This window comes from Megalops cyprinoides, chromosome 9 (assembly GCF_013368585.1).
Source record: "Megalops cyprinoides isolate fMegCyp1 chromosome 9, fMegCyp1.pri, whole genome shotgun sequence".
In the NCBI taxonomy this organism is placed as follows: Eukaryota; Metazoa; Chordata; class Actinopteri; order Elopiformes; family Megalopidae; genus Megalops; species Megalops cyprinoides.
Window position 1 is genome coordinate 23,227,395 of NC_050591.1, and position 18,958 is coordinate 23,246,352.

Consider the following 18,958-nt stretch of genomic DNA (forward strand, 5'->3'; position numbering starts at 1 on the left):
AATCTTTCATTTCACGAGTTTGACCTTTAGAGCACCACATAAACATTCCACTGTTCCTGACCAAAATGTCATCTCACTCCCCCATAATCCTTCACATTCCTAAGACTTCCCTCCCCTTGCTTCACTGCCCCCTTTTTTTGCCTCCATCCCCCCTCCCACTCACCCCCTACCTTCTCCTACTGCCCCTGACACCCCTTTCAGTTTTCCCTTCCTTCAATCGAACCCCAAACTCCTCCCACTTAACCCTCTTCCTGTACCTCCTCCTCCTCCTCCTCGCCCATCGCCATTTTAAGCGCCTCTCCTATGCCTCCTTCCTCTCACTCTTCCTCCCAATGATTCCGCCATTCGCTTACCCTCCTCCTGCTCATGTCAGCACCTCCTACACATTTTAATTGAAGCACCGACCCCCTTAGTCATTACGTCCAAGAGCTTCGCTATTTACGCTGAGCTCAAATACGAATAACATTAGCAAGCCGGGTAGATAAAATACTTACATAGGTCTAAACAGAATAAATTCTGCAATAAGAGGGTAATCAGCGAACAACCTACCTTGCTACCTTACCTTGCTAATTTACAACTGTCCTTCAAATGCAAGGAATTTTTTGAAAACAATAAATGTTAGTAAGACTGATAGGCCAGCGTCTATTACAATATCACTACCATTATGGTTACGATGACTAGCTCTCCAGTGTTGACACTACAGTACATATCTCCATACAAAACTAGACTACTGCACTTAAATGCCGAGCTACTCTTCAAACCATTACAATACAGTACTGAAATGTTACCTGAACCTGGTGACAGATGTCATGTTGGATGCACTATCAGACAGCCAGCCATGCCTTGTCAGGGTCACACGTTTTTACTTGTTAAGAGATTTATGATGCACTCACTTCTGCTGTTTGCCTGGCAGATCAGACAGACACAGCACCCATGTGGCATGTGCACGTTAAATACCCCCACATTATCTGCCCCGTCTCCCTGTCTTCATTCCTCATTACCACAGATTACTACCCACAGCCCTCTGTGATTACAGGGCTTCCCTCCCTCTCTCTTTCACTCTCTCATTCTCTTCCTGGAGGACTACTGTTATGGGATAGAGGGGGATTAAGAGCACAGTTTGAAGTGGGCCAAAAATATCAGGATTAATTATATTGATTTTGTGCTGATGTCAAATTGAAATCATTGCTTGACTAATGATACTGCAGTAAAAAAAATTGGCTCTTTTTTGCTCTGTCCCTCTCCACCCTCCTTCTTTCTCTTTCTCTTTCTGTCCCAGACAGCTGCAGCCTCACAGAGGTCAAATAAAAGGTCGACAGAACAGACACCTGCCCTTGGGCCTGTGGGAGGGCGCAGATCCAAAACTATAATCCAATCAGAAGAGAGGGCAGTCTCCTCTCCGCCACAGGTACCTGAGGAACAGTTAAGTAAGTGCAGTTTGCTACACAGCTCTGTGCATGTTGCATAACGTTCCGCCCTGAGCACATCACCAAACAATCAAGTCATTAAGCTGTCCTGAGCTGCCTGAGTTGTCCCTGCAGAAACAGTGTTTCCCTGCTTCTGTCTGTGTCACAGGAAGGAAGAACAATCACTGACATCACATCCTATCTTTAACACTGTGTTCAGAGGCAGCGTTGACATCATTACATTTACATTTACATTTATTCATTTTGCAGATGCCTTTATCCAAATCGACTTACAAGTGAGGCAGAGTACAACAAAAGCAAATAGCCGTATGAGGAGTCAACAATATTAGAAGCGCTGCATGACTGAGTTTCAGTAGCTGGACAGACAAATGTCACCTCATCTGTCACTTCATCAGTCAAAGACGTAAGGGAGCCCATAGGAGAGAGGTGCACTTTTCTTATCAAATGTATTCATCAGGTCCATGAGAGGTAGAATTACCTGTCACTGTTCATCAGTTATCAGAAATTAGTCATCAGAAAAGTGTAATTAGATCGGCACTCACTAAAGACATGGTAATATTAGATTAACAGTTGCACTCCACTCAATGGGGAGTGAATGGAATTCTAACTGCAACTTTATTAGTACATCTCAAATAATAATTGCAGTTTAATACTGATGTTTGACAAACTGGTAGAGAATCAACACAAAAAATACTGATATTTCTGACACCCATACAAATGTGCACACAGTTCCCCTCTAGCCTCTGACAGTACTCCCCCCTGACAGAGGTGGGACCTACTTACAGTACTTCTTGGTCATGGAAACTGAGGAGGTGACATGCTTTAACAGATGAGGATGAGGCCGAGAAAGGAGGCCTATTACTTTATGAAGTTTGTGGTCTTCTACATTCCCAGGATAGTTTTGAGTCCTCCTTACAGAAGAGGTGTACCGATAACATGGATCGTGAGTGCCCAATGAAGCCTGAGGGCCACCACAGTGTGTGTGTGTGTGTGTGTGTGTGTGTGTGTGTGTGTGTGCGCGTGCTTGGTTCACCTTCTCTTTCTCTATAACATTCTTCCTCTCAGTATAACTAAGCTCCTGCTTGGCAGTAACTGTAGTAAATTTTTGCAGTAACCAGTAAATGTTTCTGTAGAAAAACATCCCGGTGGTTCTGATTTCATTTCTGTGTTGTCACTGTGCTCATTTTTAGAACAGTAGAACAGCATTAAATATTTTGATGCACTGACTATTTGGATAGTGATTAAACATTTACCATGTGTTTTAAAATTTTTCTTACCTCCTAATATATTACAGAATATTACAGAATACAGCAATTCAACCATTACATTACATTACATTGATTTAGCAGGTGCTCTTATTCAGAGCAACTCCCAGAGCAACTTCCAGTACAAACAGAGGTATATCCATTCAAGTTGAATGAGCAACAGTGTCACAACAGGCTAACAACACTCCTAGATCAGTGAGTATGAGCACAGCACTGTGAAAGCCAAGGGAAGCCAAGTATACGACCATCAGTCACTAGATCACAGACAGTTCAGACCAGTACAGACAGGGATTGTGTCTGAGAGGAGCGACCCCATTGGGGTGCCCCATGGTTGCAGAGTGTAGTGAACTTGGCAGAACATACAGTTTGAAAACCAATTTCAGGTATGAAGGGGCTGTGTCATATGCATATGATGGTGGATTATAATTTTGTAAAAGTCCTATAAGGTATTTGTTAAGGTAATGTAAAATATACCTGTAATAAATACCTGTAATTAATCAAGTGACTTCAAAGTAAAATCTAAAAGAAACTCTGTTACTTGTATTTATGAAGTTACACTATTATACTTCTCTTTTTTTCTCAGCAAGGCTTCTACTATTCAAAGCACAGCCATCATTGGTAAACTGTGGGGGTTATGTTCCTGAAAACACCCACAATTGACAACACTGAGGCTATGTGAAATAAGAACTATGATGTTAAGTGAGCCACAACCATGTCATCAAAGCCTAATCACACTGACTACTTGTCAACTCTGTATTCATGAGCACTCATGATTTTAAATTCTAACTGTGGTTTAGCGTGATGTACCCACAGATGGCAAAAACCATGGTTAGGATAGGATATCTGTAAACACATTATGTCTGTGCAGACTACTAACAACGCAGATAATGTAGACTAACATACTGAAACCTACATATACACATCTATCAATGTGGGGCGGTTTCACAGGTATAACTTAACACAATTATTAATTCACTCCTTTTATAAACACAAAAGCATTCAACAGTTGACTAATTTTTTCTTGTCTTTTGTATGCTGCTGTCTTTTTCCTGCTCTGATCTTCATTGTGACTATGGAGCATTGGTGCTAGAACAGCATCAGGGCAAACATACTTGTAAAGGTAATGTGCATGCATCTTGATTAGCCAGTGCATGGTCGCACCTCACAACTACAACTCCGTTCTCTGCCCCACATGCAACCCTCTGTGCCAGGTTTCTGCACTGTCACATATAACAAATGCATTAGCTCCACCCATTTCAGTTTCCACTTCGCCATCATATTGAGTTGGCTTTACTGTATTACTACAGAGCCCAAGGAATTAAATTCTAGTTCAGCTTTGATTCCCTGGATAAAATGACTATACGGTACAACTCACCCAAGTCCGTGATAAAACGTAAACTGCCTTACGCATTTAATTTTGCCACAAGGCAGGGTTACCTCCTGCAACCCTTCTTGCTGGCAATAGTGATAGAAACCTTAAGAGCAATTTCACCACAAAGGCACCACACAGAAAGACAGGGCACCTCAATAGGTGTGGAACTGCTTGTAATACCACTCTGTGCAGATCACATTTTACTGTATGTGTAACCTAGAACATTCATTACATTCAATTATGACCCTGCTAAAGACATGGGAATTTCTCAGGAATTAAGGTAAACTGGAGCAAAACAGCAATCACACTGATTTCAGATGACTCAAAGATCTCTTTGAAGACCCCTTCAAGTGGAAATGAGCACATGCTCATATGAATTATCTTGGAGCTGTCATACCTACTAACTTAGTGGATGCAGATACAATCAATTACGCCCCACTTATATGTAAACTTGAAGGCAAGCTTCTTCCTCATGACTGACAATTTCATCTCTACTGTAGTCTGCCTGGAAGCTCTCCACTACAGGCTGAAATTTTTCTTCCCAGATATTTCCACATATATATATATAGGATGCTTATGTGCTGTTTTAGATACTGCTGAAGTTAAGCTTATTCTGGCCTTGTAAGTGAGAAAGTGAAGGCTGAAAAACAATGGATCAATTCAACATATATACATACACTCACTATCATATAACTATCGTACCAAATGCAAAAGGAAATCGCATCTTATTGCGGGAAAATGGGACCAACTACAGGTGTGACTACATATGGTTTGAACTGAATAACATCAGAAAACTGCAGTGGTTGTCACAGATCCCTGACCTCTACTTGACAGAACAGCTTTGAAATGAAGTGGAGTGCAGAATTAAGGGAAGGCCAAGACAGCCTTCTTCAGTAGTGGATCTTTTTAATAATTTAAAGGAGGCATGGAACAAAATACCACCAGCTTTCTACCAGAATTTAGACAGCCTTCCATGATGCACTGAAACAATCATTACGGGCAAAGGCAAAAGAAAGGGCCAACATATTATTATTTTCTTGGGATAAAGACATGTTTTATTCATAACTATCGGGGTCCAAAATTATTGGGACACTCACTTTTTTTCTGAAAACCCGCAATATTTTTGAAAGAAAATCAGAAAATCTGCATCAGAATCAGAATCTGCATCAGAAAATCAGACATTGGGAAAGTCATATTTACGTCAATGTCAATTTCAGCTTCATCTTCTGTGACCATGTTCCAACCTTGTTAGGTTTATATAGGCTTCAGTATGAGTGTTCAATTAGGGGGCAGGGCAACGTTCAATCAGGCCTAATTGAAGTGATGGTCATTTTTGTTCACTTGTCTGCACTCAATAAGTATGTAGGTACCTTTTAAAGTTAAGTTAATGTCATGGAATTGTCAGTTTGTTTGGCAGAATCAATGTCATACATATTATTAAAATGTTGGAAATAAGGGTAGTCATCAGGCAATCGTGTGCCAACCACATAAAGAGATGTTTTGAAAATGTTAATAGTTGCCAAAACATGTAACTGTTTTCGCCACACCATAAAATATATATATTTTTTTTTTTTCTTTTTCATTGGGCTATGATGTTGTGCACCTGGCATTAAGCATGTAAAGGCTTGTTTCATCACGAGGGATCTGGGTCACTCTGTGGATATGTGTCAAGGGTCGGGGGCTAGGGAGGTGTGGTCTGGGGGTGGGGGGGTCCTCAGACACGGGACACTTGTAATCTCATTACTTATTTTTAACTATAATCCTCTTTACACCACCATCGCTCTGCAATACCATGATTTACATTTTTTCCTGAAATACATGGTTACAAAGAGAAGGAGCAACTTCCCATCCTTTTTCTCCTAAGGGCTCCACTGTTGAATACCAGTGCTTAAATTCCAGCTGAAATCACCACCATTCCTAACATATTATATTGTCAAGGCCAAATAGGTATGTTTGGACACACCTGTCATTGAGAGTATTTTATATATTGCTGTCTAAATTGACTCACTTCATGTTCTCGAGTTGAACTGGCAGACAGCAGAGAAGGGCTACAAAGTAATAATAACTTCTCGCTATTCACTGTCTTTACTTGCATGCTACAGTATCCTCTTTGACTTTGTTACTCATTCATGTTAATATGGACGTGAGTTAAGCGTCTCTCCTTGTATTTCCAAAATGCTTTATGTATATACTTACAGTGCAAAAATTCTCAGGATTTTTCAATGGTACAACAAAAAAGTTCTATGCAAGCATTTGTGGGACATTGCTCAGGGGTTTGATGAGTTGGCTTGTGAGTTGGTAACCGGCACTTTACTTGATATCCGTGACCTCAGGGTGAAATAAATCTCAGGTGAGGAGCGGGACTTGTAGATTCTCACCCGAGCTCCCTTTGCTGGGAAACACTGACACACAGAGCAGTCTCTTCCTCCACAGGGTTCCAGTATCTCTCCCTGAAACCAGAAATGAACAAGTACTTTAACAGCAGATATTGCACATAGGTACTGTAACAGACACCCCCACAAAGACATACTATAACAGACACCCCACACATAGACATACTTTAACAGGAACCCCACTCACAGATGCACTGTAACAGACACTCCACAGACAGAAAAAACTGTAACAGACACCACACACACAACTACTGTTATCTCACACACACATACACAGAGGTACTGTGACAGACGGGTACTGCTTAAGAACCTCATCCCCCAAGAATGACAGTGACATATTAGTTGAGATCAGTAACAAGTAAACAGTTCAGAATGCAAGGGAGAGTGACACATTAATCCACATCAGTAATCAGTAAACAGTTCATTACGACCCTGGTTAGTCTTTTTTCCACTTTGGCAGCCTTCTGTGATGACCTTTCACCTGCAGCATATGGTTGCAGGAGACTCAGAAGACAGTGCATAGGCAGAATTGCCATAGGGTGCGTGCGTGCTGTGAGATCTGAAAGTATGTAAACACAGTGTTTAAGGTGAAATGTGTCTTTTTGCAGGCATTTGAGTATGCAGCTGTGTGTTGTTGTACTGAATAGGGCTGTGTATCAGATAAACTGGGCTGCAATCACACTCCATTCTCACTGCAGCCCCAGTGTTCTCCCCCAAGGAGAACCTCAACACACACCAGTGAACACACAGACCCACACAGAAACACCATTATACAGTTTTCACAAGATATCCAACCCACTGTCATTACTTGCTTTCAGTGTGTTACCAACATATTTCTGTACGTACAATATATCACTGTGTCAGTACCATATTTCACTATGTGAGTAATGTACAGTATTACATTGTGACAGAGTCATACTTCACCCTGGCAATACTATGTTTTGTCAGTCCTGTACTTCATTGTGTCACTACTGCATTTCACTGTCAGTGTCAGTAAACCTCTATTAGCAAATATCAAAGTACAATAACCCACTGATTGTCAACATTCTGGGAGTGACAGAACTTCATAGATGAATGCGTGAATGAATGCATGTTAACTGCAGTTCATTTTGTCAACTGAAATAAGCCTGGGTTATATCTGAATTGGGATTTTCAAGAGAGGGCTGCCTTTTGTTCCAGCTTGGACTTGGTTGTTCAAGTTTTGAACCTCATAAAAGACATCTGACTGAACATGAAATGATTGTTTGCAGGTTGTAACTTATTCAGCAGTACATTGCAAATTATAATTCAGTCTCTTCATCCTAAAGACTGTGTGTAAGGTCACATCCTCTCTAACACTGTGTGTGAGGTCACATCCTCCCTAACACTGCATGTGAGATCACACATGTTTTTCATGTTCATTTATACATTTTTGAAATTCTAAGCCTTAACTGGGAACATATGCCTCTCAGAAATAGAGGTATAACCATACTGTTTCTTACTGTAATTTTGACAGAGAGCTCTGTCTGTGCACAAAGGCACAAAGCTGCCTGTGATCCAGAGAGCTCAGTCTGTGACCCAGAGAGCTCAGTCAGTGATACAAAGAGCTCGGTCTGCGATTCACAGAGCTATATGTGATACACAGAGGCTCGCTCTCTGATCCAAAGAGCTCAGTCTGTGACCCAGACAGCTCGGTCTGTGATTTAGAGAGCTCGGCCCGTGAAGAATGACTGGCTGTGGTGTGAGACCTTTCTGTAGGGGTGTGGACAGCAGTGCAGTGATCCGGCGTTCTTCTCGGACCACTGGCAAAACACACTCTGGTGCAAGAGGAGCGGAACACAGGTGCAGTGAGCATGCTCAGAGCTGTCACGTAACCCCTTCACCTCATGCCTCACCGTTAAAGAACACAGTGATGCACAATCCGCTGACTAAAACAACAGCAAGAGGCACAGCTACGCGCGACCTGCTGATTAAAACCACGGTAAGAATCACAGCGATGCAAAACCTGCTGATTAAACCCACAGTAAGAAACACAGCAGTGCATGACCTGCTGATTTCACTGTGAGGAACACAGCAGTGCATGACCTGATGATTGAAACTGCAGTACGACACACAGCATTCGCTAATTCATGACAGTAACGTGATGCACAACCTGCCAGTGATGCACAACCAGCGATTCAACCAAATCCCAGTATGAACACAGCAACGCACAACCCATTGACTAAAACCACAGTTGAAAAGAGGGCTGCATGCCTTGCTGATTAATACCATGTTAGGAATCGGCACTGCACAACATATTGATTATAGCCATATTAAGAAACAATGCCCAACTCCCTGACTGCATCAGTGCCACAAATGGCTGATTAACACTGGAAATTTCCTGTAGTGTCCATTGACCTCCAAAAACTAGAAAGCCTTGATCAAATGAGAGTGAGCACATACCATATCTGCTCCTACACACACCTTAACACACCTGTATACATACACATGTATGAAGGGACAGGCATGAAGCATGACTGACATGCCAAATGCCAGGGACTTGCATCCCTCTGAATTGAGGTCTGCCAGGTTTTTATCCATGCAACCCACATATAAAACTGCCTCAGCCCAAATGTGTTGCACTGCTCCTGCCTAATACCCCTTTCTCCTCTCTCTCCCCCACACCCCCTTCTATCCCACACCTCTCTTCTCTCCCCCCATACCTCTTCTCTCTCCCCAACACCTCCCCTCTTTCTCCACACATCCCCTTTCCCCCCCAACACCTCCCCTTTCTCGATCTGGAAAAACATAGTGGTGCTGCTGGTACAGGATTAAAAGAGAAGTGGTTTTAAGAGGATGAAATTATTTAAGAGCATATGATGACATCGCCTCTGTGGGTTTGGCGACGATGGAGAGGGCGGCGTCATGGCTGACCTCTCAGCACACTGGCGTGTCCGCACGCTTCATTCTCACAGCACTCAAACGTGAGAGATTACTGGCACGAGTGTAGGTGCATGAGTGACAGCTATGCTTCTTCCCATACTGATTACAGACAGTGTGCAAAAAAATAAGCAAGTGCATTAAGCCCAAAGCTGCTCCAGTGATTGGCTATCATTAAAATCCATCACCGTAATTCAGCTCCCAGGTGGGGTGCCGTTTTTATGTCCTTGAGCAAGGCACTAAAGTTGTTTTATTAAAATATCCAGATTTATAAATGGATAATATGTAACAACAGAAATGATGTAAGTCACTCTGAAAATAATAGTAATAAGTAATAATTTGAGAAAGGTAAAGTGTTGCGTCGATACTTTGTAATACCAGACAGTGCATTTCCAAAATGGCACCACAGTCTAATTTTTTGTACCGGTACACTAACTCATCTTCTGGTTTCTGCTGCATAGACATTAAACATAGATAATACACAAAATCACAGCAGCACATGTGTGATGTCAAGAACCACACTGATGTATTAGATAGCCTTATTAGCCAGCTAAAAACAAAAGAAAGTTTAATAAAAAATGCCTCCATGAGGGACACCATGTAATGGTCTTACCTTAAACCAGCTAAACTAGTCATGTTGGGGTTTCCCATCAGGAACATCAAGTAGCACTAGCAAAGCAACATTAGCTGTTTTTGTCTGTTTGTTTCTTGTATTTTTCTAGCTGTAAGATCACTGTCTCTTCAGCTAATGTTATGATAAATTTATCTTCCAGAATAAATGGCAGCATTCATTAGACTAATAAATCTAATATATTTATGGTAAGGGTACTTTTTGAAGTGTTTTAATAAAAATAAATATATTCAAACATAGAGGTGTGTTTGATTTGTTTGAATTATGATTTGCAAGACTTGACAAAAAATCCCTGATAATACTGACAACTGCAATATTTTGGGCCTCTGCATTTTGGTGCAAAAAAGCTTGGAACTGGCACAAGCCAAATTTCCATTACCATCATATCTCCAATTACATCTGTGATGTGTGTAGCAGTGAAGTCCTTGGAGTCTGCAGAAAAAGTGCATAACTTCTTAGAGTTTAAGTGCAGGACTATAGCTCGGCTGGACTGCACATATCACTGGTCAGTCCACACCAGACCGAAGAAACTGTCACTTCAGCTTCAGCAACCTTGAGCTCTGGGGCATTAAAGGTCAACAAATCAGGTTTATCATTAACTTCGAATAGCACAGAGGAATGTTCCATAAGAGAGTACAGTAACATGGGCAGCATTTCACATCAGTACAACCTCCTGATGGTGTCTTCTTATTTTAATTTTTAAATCTTATTTCAGCTTACTACTGTTATTCTGTTATTGTTCTTTATCTCTATCTGTACTGTTACGTAATTCATTCATCATTATTCATGTGCTCAGCAGAGGAAAGTTCTATAAAGTCACCTATAAATATACCTATAACACACAACTCCAGTCAAAGCAATCTGCGTAAGCAATAACTCACTGATGGAATTTTTTATTCTAAGCATATAAACAACCCAATCCATACAGCCAATTATACTTTTAATATCTTGTACTCCCCTCTTTATCTTAATGATGGATTCACTTCACTGCTTGCCATGATATTCAATAAAACCTGCCATTCCTGTGATGGAACATACCATGCCATGCTTTCAGTCCAAAACTCCCAGGATGGTTCTGGTCATATACATTATACAATGTACATAAGTAACGTACATACATACACTATGTATGCATATACATGTGCATACAATATACATATATAATGTGGTTCTAAAGATGTGCAATGTGATTTAATTTACTAGACTGTGATGGGCAACTCATCATCTCCATTCCTTCCTCCTTCATTTATGTTGTCCTTTGCCTTGTAAAAGAAATATTGAGTCCCAAACCCAAGAAAAACTTCAAATATACTGTGCAGTTCTGCCATATAAGCAGGTAACATGTAAAGAGTGAGCTGTGTAAGTCTGCATAGCAAACAAGTAACAATCTGCACAATTTTCACAATGCTTTTCAACTCTTTCAACTCTCAGTTCACTGTTCATGAAATCTCCTGACCACTGCTCTACATCTCTACCATCTTAACCACTGGTCCACACTGCTGTCTTAACCACTGCTCCACACTGCTGCCCTGACCACTGGTCCACACTGCTGTCTTAACAACTGCTCCATGCTGCTGCCCTGACCACTGGTCCACACTGCTGTCTTAACAACTGCTCCATACTGCTGCCCTGACCACAACTCCATACTTCTGTCCGTTCTGTATAGATTGCTGTAGATCAAGTATTATGCATGATTGTCTCTTATCTATCTAGCTTATCCACCTAAGGTGGCAGTGTGGAATAGTGGTAAGGAGGAGAACTCATAACTGAAAGGTTGCGGGTTCAATTCTCTGCTGGGACACTGCTGTTGTACCCTTGGGCAAGGTACGTAACCCAGAATGCCTCAACAAATATCCAGCTGTATAAATTGGTAACATATAAAAACTGTAACCTATGTAAGCTGCTCTGAATAAGAGTGTCTGCTAAATGCCAATAATGTAATTCTCCTGTTTTATTGATAATCCAGGGTTCAGGTGCAGGCCTAGCAGTGATCAGGTAAATGTTCAGCAGAGCATTCAGGTGTACGTTCAGCTCAGTTTTCTGGTAAAGGCTAGGAGAGCATAAAGGCACAGGTTCAGCACATTGTTCAGGTAAAGGTTTAGGAGGGCCTTGCGGTACAGGTTCGACACAGTGCTTAGGTACAGCATGAGGGGAAGGCAGGGGGCTAGGCTGGGGCAGGTGTGACTGAGGGAGGGAGTGTAAGTAATGAATCCTGGCTGTCCTCATTTTCCCAGATAGTTGACATTCTTCTGTTGAGACACCACATTAGACAAGCAGAGGAATGAGGCTAAAAACAGTGTGCCTTTCTCTTGACAGAAACTGATTCCTGATTCTGAAGCTTTTCAGACAAATAGCACTGCCCCCCCCCCCCACCCCCACCCACCCAACCACACACACATACATACACACAACAAATACCACAGTTCCATCCCTCCATTTCTCATTTGTTTGTGGCACAAACAGTTTGAGGTTTAAATGCTGAGGTGAATTGCATAATCTAGAGACACACTGAGTCACTGTGCAGAGACAGTTAATGCAGGTGTTTTTGTGATTCCGTGTATGTGAAAGTGTGTGCATGTGTGTGTGTGTGTGTGTGTGTGTGTTTGTGTGTATATCTGTGTATGAACATGTGTGGGTGTATGTAAATACGTGTATGAATGTGTCTATGGGCATATGTGTGTGCGTATGTGTGTGTGTGTGTGTGTGTGTGTGTGTGAGTGTGTGTGTTTGAGTATATGTGTGTTAGGAGTGTGTGTGTGCCTGAGTTAGAGAAGCAGCTGTATTGTGACACCTGGTCATCCTCTGTGCAAGTTTACAACAATCCCACCCTCCAAAAAAGGGGGCACTCAGACAGAATCCCTGGGGCTCTCAGATTGTGGGATGCCACCAACCCCCACCCTAACAGACACACATACTCAAGTACACAAAAATTCAATTTAGCGCAGCTTGTTCAACCAGCTCATGCTCAATGCGCCACACTGCGTCATGCCTTTATCCGTTGATTCCAGCTCACTCCCACATCTGTTCTTTCCTTTCTCTTTATCTCCCCTGCTCTCCTCTCTCTGTTCTTTTTTCTCCTACCATTTCCTCTCTGCATTTTAACATACTCTTCCTCACAGATGAGGACTCTAGCAGTGAAACAGACAAATCTCTTGTCATGGTCACTGTAAGGCAGTGATTCCGAAGTTATTAATTAATATTTTCCTTCAGAATTATTTATGTTGACTGGAGTCACCACATTCCGGTGGCGTTGTGTAAACTCGGTTCCAGCCAGGCATGCAGACAAGGTGTGTTTTATCTGATGTTTGGTTTGAGATTATCCATGGTTCACAGTGCTTGGTTTTCATTTGCAAAAAAAGAATGTGCGTATCCATAGTTATCTCTAATCAAATGTAATGTTCTGTATCCATCTCCTGGTGAGACACAGACAAACCTCAAAGTGAGAAGCACATTAAAATCACATATATCATTTAATATGCCCCTTTCAAAAATAAAAAAACACTATCAAAGCCCCCCAAACATGCCCATTTAACATAACTCAGATCTTTTCATACAAGCTCCTACATAACCCCTAGAGAAGGGCTTGGGGGTTTGAGATGAGCATAACCATGGTTAAATCAATGGGACTGAAGGAGCACAAATTATTTCTACTCTCAGAGAAGAAGAACTCAAAGTCTGCTTCCAAAAACTCAGCAGTCATGAGAGAAGTGAAGATGTGGCCGATCAGTCAACAATATGTGGAGGGGGCTATGCACTTAATATGTGTCCATGCCATTTTAGGCTCAGCTGAAATATCTCTACTCTCTATTGTGCAACCATCACATAAAAGATCAAAGACAGATCTTCTGTTCCCACTCTGAAAAAGAAGACCTTTCTGTCACCCGGTCATTGGTTTGCTCTTCTCTTTACACATCTCATAATCTGAAGCCTTCATTCATAAAATCAGACATTTCAGAGAAAACCAGCAACTCACCCCTTTCACACCATGCCCAGCTATGTGCACCATCACCATCCACCTGCAATTAGAATAGGTCTTATAGTCAATTATCAAATTCTCTAAAGTCTTATCCCTGCTTTTAGCAATGGGTGTGGGGGGAGGGATTACCTTATTGTTCTGATCCCAGGTAAATGCATCCATCATACAAAATGATTGCTACAATCTGTGTCTAAAACTCTGCAGTTGGATGACATCCCTGTTTGCTTCCTTGCTTGTCTCAAATAAAAGACGGCTACACCTGATCACATCCATTTCCAAGGAAAACAATAACACAGAACTGATATTCACATTGGGGAAACTCACCAGAGAGAAATGCCAATCCAGGTGACCCAACAGGAAAAGCACCTCATCTCTGCTATTCAAGGTGTGCCCTGCCAGCAGACAACCCTGTTAGGGCGTGTCCCACTAGCCGACGACCCCTTGATCTCAGTGCTACTTCCCTGTGATGGGGCCACTTGCATCCACCTCCTGTGACCTCTGTCGTGACCTTGGGCTGTGACCTCTTCTATGACAGCACCTCTCGACCCTCTGTATGACACCTGCACAATACATACATACTGCTGTTACACACACTCCATAACACAGCCATATACACACCAAGACACACATACATTTAGGATGTAGGAAGAAGAGCTTCAGGAAAAAGAGCTTCATTTTTTTTATTTATATAAAACATAAGCGTAATAAAGCAGTACTATCAATACATAGTACATTTTTGACAATCCTGTAGTATCAAATATTGTGAAGATGTCTATGGCACTTGAAAGGCAGAAAATACAACATGAACATTTGACTGATTGAATGGACTGATTAACTGATTAAGTGATTAAGTGACTGAGAAGAACAAACATTTACTCTCACTGTCATAAACAACTAGACTACATGAATGACCGAACATATATAAAATTGATCGTTCTCACGCACATTCAACAAGCTATGTATACACACCTATCTACATGTATGCACGTTTCAATACGTCACCGCGCAACAAAGTCATTACAGGGCATTACAGAGCATTTAATGGCGTTCCATTAAATTGAATGTAACACGTACTTAACGTGCATTGCTGCTCAGCAGTGGACGATACGGCAGTACCCTCTCACACAGTTAACCCCTGAGTAAATTCAAAAATCATACACAAAATATAACCGCTGGACAAAAGCTGCCATACAACAATGGCCATTCCTCTCCCAGTGCAGCGTAAAGTATTCCCTTAACCTCACTGAACCGGCTACACGACGCATACTGTGCATTCATGTATAGACCACATACATTTGCATGCATGCACACATAAATATACATAACAGAATTCAACAACAAAAAGAAACATTTGGAGAGAGGAGCTGATACAGAAATTAATATAGAAGCGTTTTAACCTGTTGCTGACAATCCCGTATTGTAACAGCAACACACATAAAAACTGGTATTCGACCAGTTCTTGTACCTGTAAGTCTTTAGTGAAACACAGAATACAAAAATCTAATAAATCTGTAAACTAATCGAGATAATGTTACATTTCCAAACTGTAACACAACAAAATCTTGAGCCGGGGAAATGTGAAACTTTAAACATTTAAAAATCCCGATGATACGTTATTTCCCGAGTATGAGTAAACACAGTGTCGTGTTTTATAACAGGCTTTCTGATTTAAATACTTTACCAGCTCGCCTTGCGTGCTGCATGAAAACATCGTCAGAAACGAACCAATTCACTGTATTAAAAACGGTTAGATGCAGCACAAGTTCAAGTCCGACTGGGTGACGGTGCTTTTGGCTACACTTGCCGTTTATCCAATTTACATATTTAACCCTAAGAAGTATGAGTAAACAAGTCTAAACTCACCTTTGAAATCCTTGCTTGTCCTATGATGGCTTCATCTCCACGCTGGAAATTAAAGAATATAGCGGTAAACCAACCTGCCTAAATCTAATACAATCCGAATTGGTAACTTTTACAAATGCCGACACTGTCGCGGTGCCTGTGATTTTTTTTGTTTACCGTAATTAACATAAAAGTTCACAGAGCCTATATATGGAAATATGTAAAATGATTTTAATACAGTTTTAAAATATGCTATATTCAATTCTGTGAATTTTTTAAAAGCATAGTTATAAAACATATTTTAATCAACATACATTTTGTAAAGTCTAGCACATGTTTTAATTTGAAGAGACCATCCCTTGGATTGGCTATGAGCAGATATGCGATGTATTACGGTAAATGCTGCCCACCTTATCAGTTTTAGCATAATAAAGTTTTAACGTGCTACAGCTTCAGCGGACCAAGTCGCTCACTTTAAACTGTGTTTTCAATGCCTGGAATTGCTTTAAGCCATGCCGATCTTATTTATTTATAATACCTGTTTCAGGTGAACGTAGAGGATTGCTTTAAAGCTCAATTGGACTTGCACCCGAGCGTGAATGGGCATACAGCGCAATTGAGCTCAAGTAAGGTGAGGAGCATCGGTCGGGCTGCCAGAGTTCACAGTCTGGGATATTTTTGCACCGGTGACCGGTGATTTGGCGTGAAGGGAGCTCGTTGAAATGATCTGCTCAATCAGCTCACCTGTCCGGTTGTTTCTGCTGGTTTTCTTATGCTCAGCAATTCCACGAAGAGCGCACACGGAAAATGTAAGTATCAGTATCATTATTCACTCCCGCAGAGAAGCTGCTTGCTCCACACACGCACAATTAATGGGCTGATAGTTTAGTGAATTTGTATGACAGCCATGGCACACGCTGTGCGGGTGACAAAACATTCGAGTGACGGCGTCGTTGAGCTTAAGCTTTTGGGGATGATATTTCTGCGTTATCATTTTCCTACATGCGCAAAACTGTGATTTCGTTTTTCTGGATCCCTGCTGTCACATAGACGCGTGAGTTAAAATGTAATGTAATTAAATGACAGCACATTTCAGTTATAGAAGGGGGCGATTGTCATGTTTGACAGGTCATGAATGTTTTATTTAGAGGGAATTTGAAAACCGGGAATGGATGGCTCGTCTAGTGACAGCAATTTACCACATATTACCCCAAAAGCAGGCTTAATAGAAAAAATATGCACTGAATTCAAGACACGTTCCCCGCACGTAGTTACTGTCGATTGTGTTAAAATAGGCGCTGTTGCATAGGTTAATCAAAATTGTGATGTTGTGCATTGACAAGGGGAGGCGCTCGTTCTTCCTACGTGACGTCTCTCTTAAGTCCATATGGCTGGCCTTTGCTTTGTAATGTAAGAGATTTTCTTATAGCCTATATTAGCTCTGAAGTAACTCTTTGTGACTGTCTTGTTGGTTATCCCACAGTGCATCTGTTGTAAAGGAAATCACATACATTTCTACCCCCCGTTTCCCACTGACCATGATGTTCTGCAAGTTTGTAGGGTGGCACTTTGATTGGTAACCATTGCCATAACTATTAATACAGTACACTACAACGTTTTTTTTTTTCGACACAGCATCACACTCCACAAATTTGCCTCACTTTGCATTTGATGCATTTGTGAACGTGAATGGGGTATGAGTTGTGTCTGCTGGTGTGTAGTTTTTTTTATTATGAGATTATCTCCAGCAGACATCAGATTCAGTCTGCTCCTGATGAAAACAGACTTTGCATAGTGAGGACATCTTGCCTTTGAGAGAGCAGTGTGTGTGTGTGTGTGTGTGTGTGTGTGTGTCTGTCTGTCTGTCCATCTGTGTGTTTGTGTGTGAGAAAGAGAGGAGGAGAGAGAGAGAGTGCATGCATGCTTGTGTGTGTGTGTGTGTGTGTGTGTGTATGTGTGTGATTGTATGTATGTGTGGGGAGAGGGAGGTACAAAGGGGTATGAAGCTTGTATAAGATGAAAGCTGACCTGGACTTTTGACAGCGGAAGCCAAGCTTTAGAAAATACTCATGGAATGTGTTGAAGGAAATAAAATTGCAGGACCGAATGGGGAGTGAGAGTGAGAGAGTACATTAGAAGAGTTTAGTACAGGTGTTACTACTTCTGTGACTTTAGTATAGCTGTCGTGTAATGGTGGCTGAAGTACATGTAATGTTATTTTATAGTTACTGTGGTATAACTGTGCTTAAGAGGCCATGCTGTGAGTCCTGCAGATGCAGCCCGGCACAAATTCCACCATCTTCAAATCGGCTGCAAAAGTAGAACTAAACACTCAAATCCTCTGAGTACATACCAAATGAATAATATTGAATGCATGACAAGAACACCTGTTACAAAAACACATCACACATTCTACCACAATTACTTAATTGTGTGTTTCGGGTTTTGTGTTTATGGTTCTGTTTACTGCTTTGAGTTGCCTTAGTCATTACTTCTTATAATAAAGCTATTAATATTAATACTAATCACGATTATCATTTTTATAATAATGTGTCAGTTTTTGACAGTAAAAAAAAACTTGATCACAGAAGTCTGAACATAGTTAAGATGTTACTTGGGTGGAAACAGCCGCTAGTTTACAAAGAAAAGTCCCCCGTGTCCCAATGAACCGTGGTCCACAACCCCCCCACTCACACCCTGTTATTTCAGTTCATTGTCCTCCGGCACTGTCCACTATTCAGCTAAAGCCCGATTCTCCCACTGGGATCCTGCTGTCTCCGCCTGTCATCCCCCACACTCCCTCTGTTGCCTCCACCATGGTCTTGGCCTCTCGTTCCCCCCTTCTCCTTCTCACAGTTTCCCCCTCTCACCCCCTTGTTTATACCCCCTCTTGCACTGTTGCCCCTTTCTCATCCTCCTGCTTTAACCCTCTCGACGCCCCCGCCGCCCCCACCCTGTCATCCCCCATTGGTCTTCAGCACTCTGTAGGTTTGCAGTGGAGTTTGTCTTTCTGCGTGGTTTCACTCAGAGGAGAGTAACAGAGAGCAGATTGAACTCAGGCATGCGGACAGCCATGAAGTCACAACCACTCCATGGGAGAAAGATGGGGAGGCACAGGGAGGAGCACGGTGAGGGGGCTCCAAGATGCTCGGAC

At 41.7% G+C, this 18,958-nt stretch overlaps 2 protein-coding genes across 2 annotated transcripts in view; one reads left to right on the forward strand and one right to left on the reverse strand.

Annotated features, from left to right (window-relative positions):
* Positions 1 to 15,918, reverse strand: part of LOC118783678 (collagen alpha-4(IV) chain-like) — a 23,768-nt gene extending 7,850 nt beyond the window's left edge. Inside the window, exons 1-4 of the mRNA XM_036537630.1 lie at positions 15,826 to 15,918; positions 14,287 to 14,522; positions 13,960 to 14,002; positions 6,443 to 6,514 (exon numbers count right to left, since the gene is read on the reverse strand). Coding sequence (XP_036393523.1) covers positions 6,443 to 6,514; positions 13,960 to 14,002; positions 14,287 to 14,333 — 162 coding nt within the window. The 5' untranslated portion in view covers positions 14,334 to 14,522; positions 15,826 to 15,918. The remainder of the gene's footprint in view (positions 1 to 6,442; positions 6,515 to 13,959; positions 14,003 to 14,286; positions 14,523 to 15,825) is intronic.
* Positions 15,919 to 16,260: 342 nt separating this feature from the next.
* col4a3 (collagen, type IV, alpha 3) overlaps positions 16,261 to 18,958 on the forward strand; it is a 36,655-nt gene continuing 33,957 nt past the window's right edge. Inside the window, exon 1 of the mRNA XM_036537176.1 lies at positions 16,261 to 16,613. Coding sequence (XP_036393069.1) covers positions 16,527 to 16,613 — 87 coding nt within the window. The 5' untranslated portion in view covers positions 16,261 to 16,526. The remainder of the gene's footprint in view (positions 16,614 to 18,958) is intronic.